The following is a 19,885-nucleotide window of genomic DNA, read 5'->3' as shown; positions in this document are numbered from 1 at the left end:
TAGAGGATTACTTATAAGGTCCAATATGTATTAGTTTTTGTAATATTTGTATAGAGAGTGATGGCGGATTAAGAACTGGAATACATCTAATCCGCCATGACGTGAACAAAAATTGAGAAAATAAATAAAATAAAAAAAACAAGATATTAATGAATTTTTTTTCTATTTTTATTTTTAATTTCTAAAATGTCATGTTTTTAGGATTGATAGTAGTCTAATATTTGTTCGAGTAAATGTGAATGATATTGCCAATGACCTTCCGTCCAACACACGCTAACACCACCACAATATAGAGACAACAGAGTACCCTGATTTGTAAACAAGGATATCACCACAGTTGCAATGTACGTGGCGGACCGAAGTAAATAATGACGGTCTACTATCATTTCCAAAAACATTAGACTTACAGATGACTTTTTTAGGGAAACCACGAAAGTTACAGAAAAAATTGTATTAGACTTTTTTTTTTTGTTTAGTAATGTACAATGGTCTATCACCAGTATTTTTTTGACGTTTATATAGTTTACACTGTGTATAAATTTATGATTTCATAATGCCAACTGAAGTTGAAACATCTTTCTTTTTTGGCTTTTCGGCATACTGTCGAAGACAATCTGCTGATGGCTTCTTACGAAATGGACAGACTGCGGGGAGATTTTTCCGAGTCTTCTATTTCTATTTCGCCATCTATAATAACGTCTGATTATTGTGTCCGCCGTCCTAGTTTATACTTTTTGTGCTTTATATCTTTCTGGGGTTACGAGATACCCGTGGAAACATCTCTCCTCAAACCATAGAATTGGTGGGACGAAAAATAGCTATCTAGTAAATCTCAGGGATAATGTTCTTTTACATGCTGTAAATCTGTGATAAGCTTCATTCCCTGGTTCTCAAAGCAGGCCATGCTAAGAACTTTAATTATATCTTCAGACAGTTTCTTCTCGCCTCCCATCTTTTAGTCCGCCATAGCTCAGCTTACATCTGAGCATAGCATCGAAGGGATTGGAGATTTGACGTAAACAGAGCTGTTATGTTATCACAGATTTTCTGCGAGTAATTTGATTTATCGTGTCATTATTAGACCATTCATTGTTACGCAATTCATCCTAACGACTGTGAATGACCTTCATATTAAAACATTCTATATTTTCTTAGATCTGCGTAGGCCTACACTTCCTTATATGTCGTCTTTCATAAGTCCGTGAAACATTTTAGAAATTCACCACAAATAAATTAAGTAACGGATAATTGTAATAATTCTTACACCGATAGAATGAGAAATTGTCCAAGTTTTGTTAGAAAAAAACCTGTATCGCATAGTTTTTGTGGCTTTCCGCTAGGAGGAGTATTAGTGAATTAGTTTTGTCAGGAAACAGCCCGTGATAATTGCGTTTTTTTTTTCAATAAGATGGTCATCCGGCTTATTTTCACAATGACGTACATATCTCAACATAAATTTATCACGACGTTGGATAGGACGCTGTGGGCAAGAAGATGCCTTAATGTGGCAGCCACCAAAGTCACCGGATTTAACACCTTGCGATTTTTTCTTGTGGGAATTTGTGAAGGACATTGTTTTTTGTACCATTACTCCCCTCTAACCTTCAGGAACTTCTCGGTCGTATCATGTGGAATGAAATTGATTATCGGCTAGATGTCCGCCGTATGAGCAAGGGTGGACACATGAACATTTTTGAGATATTTAAAAAAGAAAAGAAAAGAAACTCGCAGAGTTTACCTACCTTGTTGTATAATAAAATGTAGTATCCGTTGCTTAGTTTATGTATGGTGAATTTCTGAAATGTTTCAACGGCTTATGGAAGACCCGGTATAATAAGAAATAACATGTAACTTTATGTACTGCCGATGATCTTTTTGAATCGTCGGATCATGGTTTTGGATCTGTAATGAAACAGCAGTCAGGCTCGAAATAGCAGCAGACATGATGATGAGGGTCGTGTGACGTAATCAACCCGTCAGCTGGGGAAATAGGATTACTTGCCATCGGAAACCGCGGTTATGAGGGGATCCTGCGAACTTGGGGTTTGTTTCAATTCAGAGCGGGATAATCGCGATCAGCGACATAATTAAGCCTCAGTTTATCTCGTTCAACTCATTTGCGAAGCACAGTGCACGAGACAGGGCAACCATGGTGATCAGTTTATGGAACCAATGTATGATATTTTGCTTCTCTACATCGATGAAATCATAATTGCGCTTGTCTGCTAAATAGCAGAACTGAGTATTTGAAATAATTTGTTTTATTAATGTAACACTAAATTTATTTATGCTCGACCATGCCGAAATGTAGTAATTATACACCTGGTAGCAGCCCTTTAATGGACCTCATTAAAGTATGCCTATTCATTAAACTTCAGGTGTTCCACCAATCAGAAAACATCATTATAGCAATATGAAAGCGCAAGTATCGATTATTCTCGGATATGCAATCGAAAGACAACTAGCGAAACGTAACGGAGGCTGGAACTCCAATACTGTCGCAGAAGGTTATGTTCTCTTACTATAATAATTAGCGTTTATTGTAAATAATATTCAAATAAATTCAATTTGTCATCTCGTTTTTCAATGTCTAAATCAATTTCAAGGTTATATCAAGATTAATCTTTATTTTACTCTCTAGATTATATCAAGGTCAATGACATTTGTTTCTCGGAAAATATCAATACTTTCGCGTCTGCGAACATCTCACAATTTACGAGATATTGCACAAGGTCAGTTCCGTTCCCCAGTCAGATAAGAATAACATGAATACTTATGAATAATTTCAAGTTAGAAATATGGTCGAGCATGAAAAGTCGTTTCATAAACATACTCGCGTCTTAATTACTACCATTATAGGCCCGTTGCATATACTCGTACTATTGTAACTAGAGTAGAATCCAGATTTTCCGTCACTCCATTAACCGATTGGTGGATTATCCGACTTTCTCTCTCGCTCTTTTTTATGTAGAAAAAATATGAAGTACTGTATATTACATTAGTACGATTTTTTTTCTACAGTGTTTTCTTTACAAACTTTTACCCTTATACAGTATGGTCTACTCTTAAAGGGGCCGTACTATGTAACTTCTATACAAAATGTCTTCTACAGGTGTCAAAGGAAAACATGTTGTTCTACGAAGGAAAGTACAAGCAATTGAATGGTTTGGAAAAAGAGGAACTGTGGTTCATCTCGCGTCAGAAAATGAAATAGAAATTACAACTGTGCACGATTTAATGAAAAACAAATATAAAGTGTATTGTTATTAGTATCTCTTTGTTGTTACCTATTGCTTTAAAAATAATGTGTTTAGCTTGTAATTTTAAGTCAATTTTTCTACTATTCCTTTATTGTTTACATTTGTTTTTAAATCTTTTATATTGCCCCTACTATTATATATTGCCCTTCAAGAATTTTGTTATTCGTTAGTTGTAAGCCATTACTTGTGTTATTATTTTAATTATTGTACTTGTTCCTGCATCACGTATGTAACTTGTAACCGTAAATCATTGCTTGTAATATCCCTTTATTACTCTTAACTGTTCCATTGTTCATGAATTAAGTATTAATTTGAAAGTGAAAGTCACACTTTGTTATATTAATCTACTATTGATTATCGTTTTAAGGTCGTGTATTTATTCTGAAACGGTTAGACATTCTTGTATATCTTTTGCATTGATTATTCCTCAAACATCTCATTAATCTTTAACAGGATCTATTTTTCATTAAGGTGCATTCTTCTACATAATTCATGTGAATTGTAACTGTGACCACTATTTTATATTATAACTTTACTATTGTTTATTGGTTATAAAATATGTATTTTGATGCCAACTGTAACCCTAATATACCTCAGGGTGAAATAGGGTTTATTAAATTGGATAATAAAAAAGTGTATAAATCTAGAACTTGAGACCTGTAGGCCTACTGTTCCTATCTTTTCACAGACGGCCGTCATAAGGAGTTTTGTCGTTGAATATCAGACTTAAATTAGTGAACTTCTGAACTATTATATACCATGTTAAACAGAAGACAACGGAGGAAATTATGAAACTGTATTAGTCTCATCACTTAATTTATGAAAACCTTATATGGTACGGATTATCCGATTTTTTCGAGTAACCGTTCACTTCACACCCTTCATTACCACGGATAATAGAGGTTCTACTGTATTTTGGCATGTTAGAATTCGAGTTGTATCTATCGGAATACAGACTGGAAGATTCCGGATCATTTCCAGATGAAGTCGGAATTTTTCATCTTGTCATAAGGGAAACTCGGCTAATTCCGCAGTACGGGTAATTCCGCAGTAGTGCGCAATATGATTTTACTGCGGCTTTACAATAGCGTGAACGTAAGTTTTGTAAGGATGTCAACAGGAGGCATGTTATCTGCAGTGCTATAGGAAAAAATCGATGATACTGGTCGACACCTATTTCGGCAATACAGTGAAACAAAAATTTGGCTGTTTTTCGTGTTTTCCTACACAGCTGTGAAGAAAATGAGGAGTGTTACATATAAATTGTTCATTTTATATTACTTTCATAATGTATTTCATAATATTGAAGAGTCCACTGCAAGAATGATGGATGTCATTTGGAATACATTTTGCAGGAGAAGCAATTGAAAGTTTGAAATCCTTAGCGCTCAAAGCTTAACTGTGATTTTCCGATCATTACTAGACAATGACTATCAGTGTTAATGCCATATAACTCTGTATGCACATTCTATATGTCTTAAGCTATGCATTGACAGTCTTGGTTCATTTTCGACAATAAAGTGACATCCTTCATTCTTGCAGTGGACTCTTCAATTATTTGCTACTGCGGAATTAGCCAAGTCCTATTGCGGATTTATCCCCACTGTTGCAAAATTACCCGAGTTGTTATTTTTCAACTGTAATGTATGTACAACTAAATATATTTGCATTTTAATAGGTCTCTTTATCTCATTTGGTAATGAAAGGTTTCGTCCATGTCTACATACCTTGATAATATTTTTCAATTAACATTTTGATAAAAATATGATAGATTTACTTCTTAATATTGCGAAATAAGCCGAGTCTCCCCTACTTCCAAAACTGCTCTAGGACCTTCTCGGCCTCCTATAAAATTGAATGATTGGTCTCTCACTGGGATGAAAGCGACCGGAGCGTGGTACTCGCATCAGGTCCTAGTACCGAGATTAATGAAGGTCTAGCTTCCTTCCTATTGTGAATTTGGCGCGTAAGTGGGCATTTTTATTTTGACAGGTTCTTTCCGGTGTGTTAAATATTTCCTTCCATGTCAGATTAGCAACGTTGTATCTTGACCGAGCAAGTTTCGAAACAGTAGACTCGTATTCAGGAAGTCTCGGTTTCAAACCCGGGATGACTAATATGATCGTGGTTTTTAATGACTTCTCCATAATAAATAAATAAGCATGCCTGTCAAAGTCGTGCTCCCGAGGCGCGATCTAATACGGAGGGGGTGGTTACTAAACCCCATTTCAGTTTGGTTGATAGGCTTTCCCCTCTACTCACACTCCCTGCCATTAGTGAAGGGGAAGAGGCTACTATTCTTTTCACAAACGTTCGACTAATTGACTTCCTACATAGTGACAAATTTTATTTCAGAAAGTGTTTACCGGTACTCTATATTTCGGATGTCCATACTAAGCGTTTATATTGAATTTTATTGCTGTTTATATTAACTGGCACATTAAAAACTGCTGACAATAGAAGATAAATGTTTTCTCCACCGCTAGTTGCTACTCTACAGCGTACACAATGGGACCATTTGCACTGTGTCGCTCCCCCTGACTTCATAATACAAACTGACATTCCTAAATGTAATTAATTATATTAGTTGAAAATATTGTAAGAACTACACAAAAAATATACTCTAATATGAAACTGTCAAACATCTGTGACACTGTATTTTATATTCACTTATATATTTTATTTAATATTTTATTTTCTAGTGTGTACAGCTTGGGGGGTACAGGTATAAGAGGTAACAGCTACCAGTCTGTCACTGACGGACTCAGGACAAGTAGAAGGGGAAAGAAATGCCTTCGCATCCTCTCAACTTGTATGAAATGTTGTTTAGCCTTCTTACTGCTTTATGCCTCTTGCATTGGCTCAACGTACAGCTCGTGCATTTTGTCAAGACACTCGCGATGCGTAGTAGGGGAACAACTTTTCCGTAGAGGGGGTAGAAGTGGAAGGGATGGTCGGGCGTGTGTCTACCGAGTTCAAGTCAAAGACTAACCCATTCCCCTATAATTCGTAAGTAGACTGATCCGATCTCGTGCGCAGCTCTGTAGGAAGAGTGGGGGAGTGTCTTGACAAAATGCATGAGCTGTAAAGTAGGGCCGGGCGCGTAAACGTAAACACTGACTCCACTGAAAATTTTGAAATTGTTTTCAAATATTTTTTTATTGGCTATTTCACTTCTTTAGAATGTATATTTTAATACCCCAAATGGATTTAGTTAAATTGTGATTACAGATATGTTTATTTTTTAAATTAAGGCTGTAAGGAAGCGTGGCATTTAAAGATCTGTGAACAATTATTTTTTCATCAAAGAATTCTTATTTTACAAATTTCTGATTACAAATCTAGTAGCTTTTTGTTCTAAAGCTGGTTCCCTGAGGTTACTAAATGAATGTAGCGGAGGAGAATTTTAATATATATGTGTTATATAAGTCCCGCCCCGTGGCGTAGTGGTCTAAGGCATCTTACTTAGGACTCGAGTTACGGAATGCGCGCTGGTTCGAGTTCTCATGGGGGAAGACTTTTCTCATGAAATTTCGGCTAGTGTGGGACCGGTGCCCACCCAGCATCGTGATGTACTTGGGGAACTACGATAGGTAGCGAAATCTGGTTGCGAAAACCAGCTATAACGGCTGGGGGGATCATCGTGCTAACCATACGATACCTCCATTCTGGTTGGATGATCGTCCACCTCTGCTTCGGCATGTGGTCGTGAAGCCAGCAGCCGGCTGGTCGGTCTAGGCCCTTCACGGGCTATAGCGCCACGGATTATATGTTACATAAATATTAATTTTACTTTAAAATCCATTTTTTCGTAAGTTTACTTTTCTTGACTCTGTACCAACTTTTTTATGCCAAATATTAATCAATCTGGATTAAATTTTTACTTCAAGTAGTTATGAGATAGCTGCATGTTTCTGTGCATTTATTTTGTAAGAAATTTTGCTAATATGTTTTATTAATTATTTTCATAAATTATAGAAAAAATAACATATTCAACATTCCAAAAAAAGAGTTTGAAAGTGAATAAATGAGATACCGTATTTCATAAAATGAATGCATAGAAATGTTTTTCTATGTCTTATGAATGTAACCCAAAAAATGTAGTTTAAAAAATTGAGATCTTCTACTAAAACTTGGGTTTGAAAATATTTCTAAAAAGAATAGAAAAAAATAAAAAATCAAAAGCCGAAAACATTTGGGAGTTCAACATTTGGATTTTATTAGTCCTTTACATAGTAAACATGCTCTCAAAAATTTTCTTGAAGAAATGAATTGGAAAAAGATTATCATTTTTAGTGGAGTATCCCCTTAAAGATTTTGCATTTCCCCGAACTTATGCCTTTGAAACTTTAAGTGCCAACGCCGGCTGTAGCTTTACGTATAGCTATCTACCGCAACCGACTTACCATCACCCCGTTTTATGGCTGGTTTTAAACTCGGAGGGCGTGTATGTGAAGTGCTGTAGTGTTTCATGATTAAGATAAAATTTCTTTCATTTCTTTAGATCCACGATTAACGTTTACTACTGAAACAAAATTATTACACTTTGAAGCTAAAAAGGGGTTACGTGGTGAATTCGCAAGCAGAACTGTTAAAACATTTATAGGCCTGCATATCTCTAAAACTATCTGCCACCAATAAAGGGGCCTTGTTTGTTTATGATTGTAATTCAAGCATCGCTCTTGTGTTTAGTACATTGATAACATCAGTGATGACCCAAGTTCGTAATATCTAATGCAGATAATCCCCCACCCTTCATTTTAAATAAAAGCTCTTAAAATGTTGCTCTCATACGTGCTTTTATAGTTGTGCAATAGACTTTGAGGTATCTATTCAACACGCGAGCCCATGTCAGACCACCGTCACTGGTTGCGGAACAGTTGCAATTTGTTGGTAACTATTCATTACGGAACGTAGCTGTCCAAGTTACTGGAGAAAATGCCATGAAGACATCGCTCGTTCGAGCTCACTAATTGCTGTTAATTATCAATCACTCTAAAATCCATTAGAAACACCATTATCCAATTATCAACACGCTCACACCAATCACCATGTAATAATAACCACTGTAATCCATGTTTCCTGCACAATTTGCTTCTGAATGGGTAAATCATACTACCGATAGGCCTACTTCACCATCAGAAAGCAATAAGTGTTTTTGAATGATCGTGTTTTCTGTTGTATTTACAGCTATTGTTTTAGGCCTTGAAAGTTAGAATTCCCACACAAAAGCTTGTTGTTAGGGAAACCATTCTTCGTAACATAAAACTATACTGAAATAGACCCATTACAGTGCACTTATTGTTACTTAGTTACCATTACAGGCAGTTTTGCTAAGGCTTTGGAATAATATTGCTCTAAATTTTCAATTCAATTCAATTTTTCCACATCGAGAATCGAACCACGGGCCCCTTGGATGGGAAGCCCATACGCTACCCTTAGAGCCAGGGCGGTAGACCAATTTCCTTATATATATATTTTTGTCTAATTATAGGTTTATATTGTATGCCATTTCATTTTTTCTCTTACTTTGTCTTATTTACCTTCTATTTTTTACGTAGGTTTACTGCTTACTGTAAATGGCAATGGGTTGTAGGGGAAGGTACATGTTTACATTACCATTAAACTCGCATTGCGCACTTCTTTGATCGTATGGTCAACACGTTGCAGGTCCACCGCAGACACATCCCAGGACAAGTACAGGGTGATTTAGAACCTCTGTAAAAAAAACTCTGAGGGACGATAGATCTTGTAAGGAGGAAATTTTTTGTCGAATAACCCGTATTTTCTGACTCTTCGTTCAGGAGTTATGCACCCTTCTTTAAAGGTCATCGCGGTGAGAAAGGGTTATCTGTTGCGTGGCCAGTGCGATCGCCGGACTTAACGCGTCTTGATTTTTTTCTTTGGGAGCATTAACATCAGAAAGGAATTGATCTATACACCGCCTTTGACAAAATTCACCAGACACCTCAGAGAAATTTCGACGGACAATGTTACGATGGTGTCATGAATGCCATGAGGTTCAGTGTGGACACTTTGATCAACACCTTATAAACTGATGGAATTGTAATTCATTTTGTAATTATTCACCGAAGATCTGTCTGCGTGGCCTCATAGTTTTAAACGACGCGTCAGAGAAATGGATTGTCTGATAAAAATGATCCACCCTTCAAGATCTATCATTCCTCAGACTTTGTTCCGAAGCCCCTGAATCACTCTGAATAGGACGAGGGAAGGCCACCGGCGTAGCTCAGGCGGTAGCGCGTTTGCCTGCTGATCCGGAGTTGCGGTCGGGCGTGAGTTCCATTCCCGCTTGGGCTGATTACCTGGCTGGGTTTTTCCCAACCGTAAGGCGAATGTTAGGTAATCTATAGCGAATCCTAGACCTCATTTCGCCAAGTACCATCTGATTATCACTAATTCCATCTACGCTAAATGACCCAGTAGTTGATACAACGTTGTTAAATAGCCAAGTAAAAAAATAGGGACACTCAGTCCCATTGAACGCAGATATTGTGCCCGTACCAAGAATTAAACCGTGGATCGCTTGGTCGGAAAGCTCACGTGATATTCAGAAAGCCATATTGGCAGACTCATTATTTCTCAATTATGACAAATCATGCTCTCTACAAACAATGCAAATTGCATTACAGAATTTCAATATCATATAGAGCACAATATTATCTTCCTCATAAATCTGCTAAACATAATTATCCACGTAGGAATTAATTGAAATTACTTCAAAACAAAAAATTTGAATTTGATTGTGTTTTTTTTTTTGCGTTGTCGAAAGTGTTTGCGGAAAAAATCTCATTATTCTCTAATAACACAATAGGCCTAACTTAATTCTACAGAAAAAAAATTCAGAAGTCACGCCATTTTGAAAGGATTGTAAATATGCATTCATAGAAAATATACATAATTAGTCATAAATGTGCAGTCGTTGATAGACTCGAAAAAAAAAATAGAATGTACAAATCTTTTTTCTGATATAGCTGCAAAACAATAGACTGATTTTAATCAAACATGAATATCGTTGATAAAATTCTATGCAAATCTTAAATACGAAAAAATCTGACAAATTTAATCGCTTGAAGTACATAAATTTATGTGTAACTCCCAGTAAAATATATTATTTTTTCAACATAAACTTTTAATTTTATTTACGTAGCTCATGTATTAAAATTCTTATTGGAGAACATGAAGGTACACAAACTTACTAAATTTCTTACAATATAAAAAAGGCTGTTCATATCATGTAACCGTACGAAATAGAATCACATTGAATTCGAGGGAAAGGGTACACGAACGTATTAAATTTCTTATAATTATACGAATAGGGTCATAGCGAATTCTGGAGAAAGGGGAACTCAAGAAAATTAGTTTAGATACCTATTCCGAACGAATTCTCCAGTCGCAAAGGCTAGCTAGCTTCACATATCTGGTTCAAGTAAATAGTCATGATATAAGTACTTACTGGCTTTTAAGGAACCCGGAGGTTCATTGCCGCCCTCATATAAGCCCGCCATGGTCCCTATCCTGAGCAAGATTAATCCAGTCTCTATCATCATATCCCACTTCCCTCAAATCCATTTTAATATTTTCTACCCATCTACGTCTCGGACTCCCCAAAGGTCTTTTTCCCTCCGGCCTCTCAACTAACACTCTATATGCATTTCTGGATTCGCCCATACGTGCTACATACCCTGCCCATCTCAAACGTCTGCATTTAATGTTCTTAATTATGTCAGGTGAAGAATACAACAAGTACAGTTCCTCTGTTGTGTAACTTTCTCCATTCTCCTGTAACTTCATCCCTCTTAGCCCCAAATATTTTCCTAAGGACCTCATTCTCAAACACCCTTAACCTATGTTCCTCTCTCAAAGTGAGAGTCCAAATTTTACAACAATAAAGAACAACTTTCAGATTTTTTGACAACAGACTGGATGATAAAAGCTTCTCATCCGAATAACAACAGGCATTTCCCATATTTATTCTGTATTTAATTTCCTCTCGAGTATCATTTATATTTGTTACTGTTGCTCCCAGGTATTTGAATTTTTCCACCTCTTCAAAGGATAAATTTCCAATTTTTGTACTTCCATTTCGTACAATATTCTCGTCACGAGACATAATCATATACCTCGTCTTTTCGGGATTTACTTCCAAACCTATCTCTTTACTTGTTTCCAGTAAAATTCCCGTGTTTTCCCTAATCGTTTGTGGACTTTCTCCTAACATATTCACGTCATCCGCATAGACAAGCAGCTGATGTAACCCGTTCAATTCCAAACCCTCTCTGTTATCCTGGACTTTCCTAATGGCATACTCTAGAGCAAAGTTAAAAAGTAAAGGTGATAGTGCATCTCCTTGCTTTAGCCCACAGTGAATTGGAAACGCATCTGACAGAAACTGACCTATACGGACTCTGCTGTACGTTTCACTGAAACACATTTTAATTAATCGAACTAGTTTCTTGGGAATACCAGATTCAATAAGAATATCATATAAAACTTCTCTCTTAACCGAGTCATATTCCTTTTTTTAAATCTATGAATAACTGATGCACTGTACCCTTATACTCCCATTTTTCCTCCATTATCTGTCATATACAAAATATCTTATCAATAGTCGATCTATTACGACTAAAACCACACTGATGATCCCCAATAATTTCATCTACATATGGAGTTAATCTTCTCAAAAGAATATTGGACAAAATTTTGTACGATGTCACCGTCGTGATGTAAGTACACATCTTATTTTCTTTCGATCTGACACTCAGGTGGACATAGCGGAAAACTGTAACATACTGCCATTACGACACCGGTCTCCTTTTGCTTACAAAAAGCCGCTGCCGCAGCGAAGCATTTCAAACGCAGATATCGACGAAAATGCTCAAATCTGCAACATTATCTTAACCGACTTAAGGATTTACATCTCTGAGCAGATTATCTTACAGCAACAATTCATGGATTTCTTTACTATCTACGTAAGAAAATTAGCTAAATTTGTACAAGTTTTTTTTTTCGAACCTTACTCGTTTCATTCTGTTCAAAGATAACTTAACATATTATAAATTCAGACATTTTAGTGAAATTTGATTAATGTTATGTATCTTATACAACGAGATGTGATTTATGATTGTGTGGCATGAAGTAAATGTTAAATGTTATGTTTTATTTAACGACGCTCGCAACTACAGAGGTTATATCAGCGTCGCCGGATGTGCCGGAATTTTGTCCCGCAGGAGTTTTTTTTACATGCCAGTAAATCTACTCACATGAGCCCGCCGCATTTAAGCATACTTAAATGCCATCGACTTGGCCCGGGATCGAACCCGCAACCTTGGGCATAGAAGGCCAGCGATATACCAACTCGCCAACCAGGTCGACGCCATGAATTACGAAATAATGGTTTACACATCGTAAAATCAAAATCACGTGGCGTCGGTAAATTAGAATCCAAAGATTGATACTTGCATTCAAACTGATGTCTTGCAAAGGCACAAAAGTCCTTCAGAGTTAACGAATCCGTTTTCGAATCCTAACGAAACACTAATTTGCCTTATGTGAAATGTTATAGAAATGAAGGCATCCAGAAATAGGTATATTTCTTTCCGACAGAAGTATTAAACCTATTACTTACTCCACATGTTCATTCTTCCTAAGTCCTTAACAAAATTATAGAAAAATTTATTGTAATTATTAAGTTGTGATGCCAAATATAAATCTATCCACATTAGTAAGTATGTAAATAAAGAGCGTAATTCAAGTAAATTATCAGACTCATTTAATATTATGGTGTATATCATCGCCATTTCATTAATAATAACTCAATAATTGTCACTTTAAGTTTATTGAAGATTGTGTTTTAGCAGAAAAAATCTGATACATTTTCAATTTATGGCAATTGAATAAGAAAAGTGCAATAATTCTATACCTATTTTAATAAGATTAAATACAAGGGCTTGGTGTGAAACTAACGTAACTAAAAAAACTGATATTTTTAGGTCTTTACACAAATCGATAATAATATTCCTCCTCTTAGATGGTCACAAAAAATCGTAACTCAGTTCCAAACAGTCTTGTATATGATACAATTCGTAACTACAAAACATGATGGTACAGTTCATTTGAAATAAGCGTAATGGCTGTTAAGAATTTTGTTGCGAACAAAACATCGATTATAGTTACGTTAGTTTCACATTAAATCCTCGAATTGGCACTAGAGAGAGATAGCACTAAATTTATTTATTTTTCAGTATTGAAATGAATTAAATGATTATAACGAACTATTGTTTTTTATTTTGAAATCATTGGCTGCAGTCTCTTATTTTTTACAATATCAGAAAGAAATTATTTTATATTTAGAATAGTTGGCACAATTATTCGTGTTATGTAAGTTATGTCCTTCACTTTACAGATACAATACATTTACTTTGATATCCATGCAAACTCTGACAATGTTATTCGCGTTGTAATGTCATATCAAATTTTATTATTAACAGATATTGCTACGAATTTCCTTCGAAAACTGTAGTATCTGATAATTCACATTGAAAGTTATGGCACATGTAAATTTAACCTTAAGTCTGTAAACTCGCTTTTATTTACATTAAAATGTGATAAAACATACCATAATCATAAATTCTCCACGTGTTATAACCACTAATAACGTAACCTTTGACGTTAAAAAATTCAAAATCAGTTTTGAACATCAGATCTCCTCCTTTTCAAGCATAAACTTCATTATTTGTTAGAATACTCAGTATCGTTTATTCTACCTACTTTCTTTATATGATAACTAAACATTTACCTTCAGATATCGGACTTATAACGAATCTGGTGAGCGTTATTACTGCAAATTCATCTCCAGTGCTATATAATCTGTAAATTGTTATGTATCCTATATAATCACTGTCGATATATAAGGTGATTCAGAAGGTTATGGCATTGTACTGCGAGGTGTGAGGGCTGATGATTTGCAACAAGTGTAAATTTTGTTTTTATCCATTTTGCACATACTTTTATCTATTCTGTGATCTAAAAAAAGGAAAATTCGCGTCTACTATTACTACCACTACTAATAAAATAATAAATAGCATATTATTATTAATAATTAGACAGCAGATTTTCGGTCCCGATAATGAACTTCGGGTGTTCTGTTCGTAAGTTACAGTGAGGTTATTGAACTCTTCCTCCGTATGCCAAGGTCCCTACACATCGTTGTGTTGGGACCGAAAATCCGCTGATTGATAATAATGTTACAACAAGACAATTACATGCAGCAATTGACCGAGTGATAGGAGGTTTACATTGTTTGCTTAGTTGATTTCATTAACTCGTTATTGTTTCGCGTGAAAAGTTACTACAGCTGAAGTTATATGCAATAAAAACTATGTCCTACTGGAGTAAAGTGTGTTTACATTTCTTGTTGTAAATTATCATTCTTTTCGCCTCCTTATATAACGTATTGACATGCTTTTGAATATTTGGTATAGGCTAGTAATTCACGTTTTGTTATCAGAATTTCATTATTAAAAATGTTGTCGCAAATGTTCTTCAATGACTATAATATTTAATGTATGCATTCAAAGTTACAAGCATACGTAAATTTAACTTAAGTCTGCATAAGCACACTTATTTACATTAACAATTGTTGGAAAACATAATCATCACAAATTTCCCTACATCATAATTACTGATACCATCTTTGGTGTTTCAATTAAAAGTTATATTTTAAACATACCAGGTACACAAAGTTCCTTCAATACCCTAACATCTCTAATACTATAATAATGCTTTTGAACATCTGGTATAGGCTAGTAATTCACGTTTTGTCGTAAGAATTTCATTATTAAAAATATTGTCGTAAATTTTCTTCAATGACTATAATATTTTATATAATATATGTATTCAAAGTTACGCGCATATGTAAATCGTAAATTTAACTATAGTCTCCATAAGAACACTTATTTACGTTAACAATTGTTGGAAAACATAATCATCACAAATTTCCCTACATCATAATTACTGATACCATCTTTGGTGTTTCAATTAAAGTTATATTTTAAACATACCAGGTACACAAAGTTCCTTCAATACCCTAACATCTCTAATACTATAATAATGCTTTTGAACATCAGGTATAGGCTAGTAATTCACGTTTTGTCATCAGAATTTCATTATTAAAAATGTTGTCGCAAATTTTCTTCAATGACTATAGTATTTTATATAATATATGTATTCAAAGTTACGCGCATACGTAAATTTAACTTAAGTCTGCATAAGCACACTTATTTACGTTAACAATTGTTGGAAAACATAATCATCAAAAATTTCCCTACGTCATTATTGCTGATACCATCTTTGGTGTTTCAATTAAAGTTATATTTTAAACATACCAGGTACACAAAGTTCCTTCAGTACCCTAACATCTCTAATACTAAAATAATGCTTTTGAACATCTGGTATAGGCTAGTAATTCACGTTTTGTCATCAGAATTTCATTATTAAAAATGTTGTCGCAAATTTTCTTCGATGACTATAGTATTTTATATAATATGTATTCAAAGTTACGCGCATACGTAAATTTAACTTAAGTCTGCATAAGCACACTTATTTACGTTAACAATTGTTGGAAAACATAATCATCACAAATTTCCCTACATCATGATTACTGATACCATCTTTGGTGTTTCAATTGAAGTTATATTTTAAACATACCAGGTACACAAAGTTCCTTCAATACCCTAACATCTCTAATACTATAATAATGCTTTTGAACATCTGGTATAGGCTAGTAATTCACGTTTTGTCATGAGAATTTCATTATTAAAAATGTTGTCGCAACTTTTCTTCAATGACTATAGTATTTTATATAATATATGTATTCAAAGTTACGCGCATACGTAAATTTAACTTAAGTCTGCATAAGCACACTTATTTACATTAACAATTGTTGGAAAACATAATCATCACAAATTTCCCTACATCATAATTACTGATACCATCTTTGGTATTTCAATTAAAGTTATATTTTAAACATAGAACTTTTTTTACATACTAGGTACACAAAGTTCCTTCATTATCTTAACATCTCTAATACTATAATAATTTACATTAATAAGGAAATAACCACTTTCATCTGTTTTAGATGACAGACTTGGAATTGCAACGAATGTGGTAAGCGTGATTACCACAAATTTCCCTCCGGGGTCTATACTCGTTGACGTCATACTCTTAGTTATTGAAATACCGCAAAATTCATATTGCGATTGAAACGTGCGGCTTATTTACAGCTAGTGGAATGCGGTCAATATAATTACTACACGAATATCTGTCCTTGATGGCTGTATTATTCGGTCTATTGGAAGTGATAGGAAATGTAACCACTGAAATCGATGAGACTGATAATTGCAATATGAGTGTTTGAAATAGTGCTATCGATTACTATCGATGTCCTACCTCCGACGAGTACAGTGAACCCCAGTAGCGCCGCTGCGGTGCCGGAGGAATGGACCATCCCTCCGCTCCTCGGGGTGCGATACAACAATCAGTTCCTCGTCCTCACTGCCACTGAGGCCTCTCGCCACATCGCGCCAGCATCTATCTCTGCAGTCCCCCACCATACGCATGCTCCACGCCCACATCTCGATTCTAATCGATACGCTTCGACCTCGATGTCGCGCAAGTGACTCAAAGTCGAGATCACACTGTACTCTCCTTCTACAAAGTTATGCTATGTTTTCTGGTAATAATTCTACACAATTTACGTACGTGGGAAATACTGAGGGACAAAATAAACATAATCCGTGTTCGAGGCAGAGTTTATGCGCTGAATAAACGCGAAAAATTGCTAAGGATTTAATACATCTTTGCTTATTCTACTTTTCTTTCCTATCTTCATTTTCCTCGTATTGAATTTTGACCCAATGGAACTAAGTACATTATGCGATGAAGTTTGTTTTTCTTTTTCTTCTTTTTTCCTTTTCACTCTCCTCCTTCATTTATTGAAATGTATAGAAGTAATGTTCTCTTTGGTGGCATACAATTACCCAGAAGTTTGCCTCTAGTCAAACCACCGCAGAAACTTGAAATTATAATGCATTATTGTCATATTCTTTGACCGTAACAGTAATTTTCTTGTGACGTTATTTAATGCACAGATTTTCATTTTACTATCATTTCCCTCAGTCTATACTACCGGTGTATCACAGTCTACTATATACAGTCGCGAAGCTTGAGGTGATTTTTTGCAAATCTCGTGATAAAGCGCTCCAAGCGGTTAGCAACTAGAGACAATAGACTGTCCACGGTCGACTTTGGACTGTGACGTATTTCCATCGAGTGCTAGCTCGTTGCGTACTTCACATTGATGCTTGTGAAATGTTCGTTATTGGTTGTAATGAAAATGTTAATGGCTAAAATACAATAATTGGAATAATAATACCTATTTTACTAGAGACGTAGCAAAATTAAGTTTGTTTTAATGAAATTTGTTGATCACGTTTTATTTTCAATTCTAGTGGGATTATTATTGCTTAGGCCTACTTTTTTTTCAAAGGATATGTTTTTAATTATAGCTGTTAATTTTGTTGTTATTTTTATTTGTTACTTTACTAGAGACGTAGAAAAAGTCTGTTACAATAAAATTTATTGATCACGTTTTATTTCCAATTCTGGTGTGATTATTATTGCTTAACCTCATCCCACTTTGTTAACTACGTAAGCCTACACTACAAGTACCGGTACACGTACTGTAATTCATATTTCCATTATTATTGTTGTAAAGGGAAATGAAAATTAATATTTATTGGTTTCATAGTTAATTATCGCTATAATCTTGAATGAGTGAAGCGATTATAGTAAATTTCAGTTCGTTTTGCACAAACAAAAATAATATTAACCTATTTCTTGCAGGTATCTTAGAGTTTATGGTGGAATTTAATATACTTCATTAAAATAATAAATTAACTTTATGCATTTAATATTTCAATAATGGAAGGAAGGTGTTAATTTTTCCAAAAGAACACAACGAAAGTGTAACATATTTTGTCGTCTACTAGGAGAGAGATCTTCGTTGATGAGGCGATAGTAGCGATCCTAGTGGTGGGCAACTACCCATGTTTGCATTTTTACTACATATTGAGCTTCGCGACTGTATATAGTAGACTGTGGGTGTATTATGTACACAGACATTCAAAGATATCCTACCTACGATTTTATGATCGTGTAAGCGTACTTTTTAAGTCAGAATCAAAGATATGAAAAATTGACAAACTTTGAAAGAGTTCCGCTAGTTCTCAATAGGGGGCACCATTATTGGAAGCCGTTAAAAAAAGAGTCAGAGAAAATGATTATGTAGGTTAAGCATAAATTATTCTTCTAATAGACAATAACAGCAGTTTCCAGCTAAACTCAGTGTTGTTTTACAATCAGTAGGGTGAGATAAAAATTGAATTCCATAACATGGGTATATTTATCTACGATTGGCAACAGTGACTGTTATCTTCGCCATCTATTTATGGAAGTAATAACTAAAGAATCCACATTTGCACCGGCAAATTATCGATCACAATCGATTAATAAGATCAGATACCTTTGAACGTCAGTGTACACTATTCAAAATATCTAACCTACAACTTCCTGATCGTGTAACCGACAAGTCAGAACCAAAGATATAACAAATGGACAAACGATGAAATAGTTCCACTAGTTCTAAATTGGTGGTAGCAGAATAACATGTGTTGGGGGGGGGGGGGAATGGTGATTTAAGTTAAGTATAAATTATCATAATTGACCGTAATCAGCGGTTTACCGCTAAATCTAATAGTTATTTTTACAATCAACAGAGGGCGATGAAATTTTTAATTCTATAATGTACCATTGGCAACACTGACTGTTATCTTCGCCATATATTCATAGAAGTAATAAGTCTAGACATCGGATTTTTAGGCACTAAAAATTGCAGTTTTAGGCGCCTAAAATAAGCTCAAAATTTGTAAAATTAGGCTCTATTTTAATGAAAATAGGCATTTTAGGCACATCAAGGTATCATACTTATTTCTTTCACTGAAATTTTTAGTTATACACTAAAATACGCACAAAAAGTATGTTTAAACATTAAAAAAGAATACTATATTATATTTATAAACAGAGCTGCACAAATTTAATATATTGAAACTAATGAAATAATGATTATTGATTTCAAGATTACTCATTTTAAGTTATTGAAATTCAGTTCCATGCTCAGACTTTATTATAATTATCTGCACAGTACACCACCAGAAATTGTGATTTTATGACGCTCTGAAGGGCAGTACAGCTAATCGGTTTCAGACCGAAAACAGTCATTTTTATAGTATAGTATATCTCTGAATCAGTAGCAGCACATGTTGTGATTGTTGCCTGCTTCAAAACTAAGGTTGGTTCTTTGTCGGCATTTATGCCTCCAAACATGTTAAATTCGGTGAAATCTATTGCGAGTGTCGTGAGATTCAAAACATTTTGTTTCCTTTATCAATGGTTTCATGGCCGGTGTGAAGCAAACTTTCCACTTTTTAAATGCCTTAAATTTTGCAGTGAATGCATGTATAAATTATAAAAAGTAAGAGTAAAAT

At 34.9% G+C, this 19,885-nt stretch overlaps 2 protein-coding genes across 3 annotated transcripts in view; one reads left to right on the top strand and one right to left on the bottom strand.

The window, feature by feature from the left end:
- LOC138709442 (uncharacterized) overlaps positions 1-16,841 on the bottom strand; it is a 380,925-nt gene extending 364,084 nt beyond the window's left edge. Inside the window, exon 1 of the mRNA XM_069840210.1 lies at positions 16,731-16,841. Within this exon, the coding sequence (XP_069696311.1) occupies positions 16,731-16,788 (58 nt within the window). The 5' untranslated portion in view covers positions 16,789-16,841. The remainder of the gene's footprint in view (positions 1-16,730) is intronic.
- LOC138709438 (coiled-coil domain-containing protein 174) overlaps positions 1-19,885 on the top strand; it is a 549,941-nt gene that overhangs the window by 438,560 nt on the left and 91,496 nt on the right. The window lies entirely within an intron of this gene.

This window comes from Periplaneta americana, chromosome 11, assembly GCF_040183065.1.
Source record: "Periplaneta americana isolate PAMFEO1 chromosome 11, P.americana_PAMFEO1_priV1, whole genome shotgun sequence".
NCBI classification, from domain to species: domain Eukaryota; kingdom Metazoa; phylum Arthropoda; class Insecta; order Blattodea; family Blattidae; genus Periplaneta; species Periplaneta americana.
Note: the sequence above shows the minus strand (reverse complement) of the source record. Positions and strands in the feature narration are given on the sequence as shown.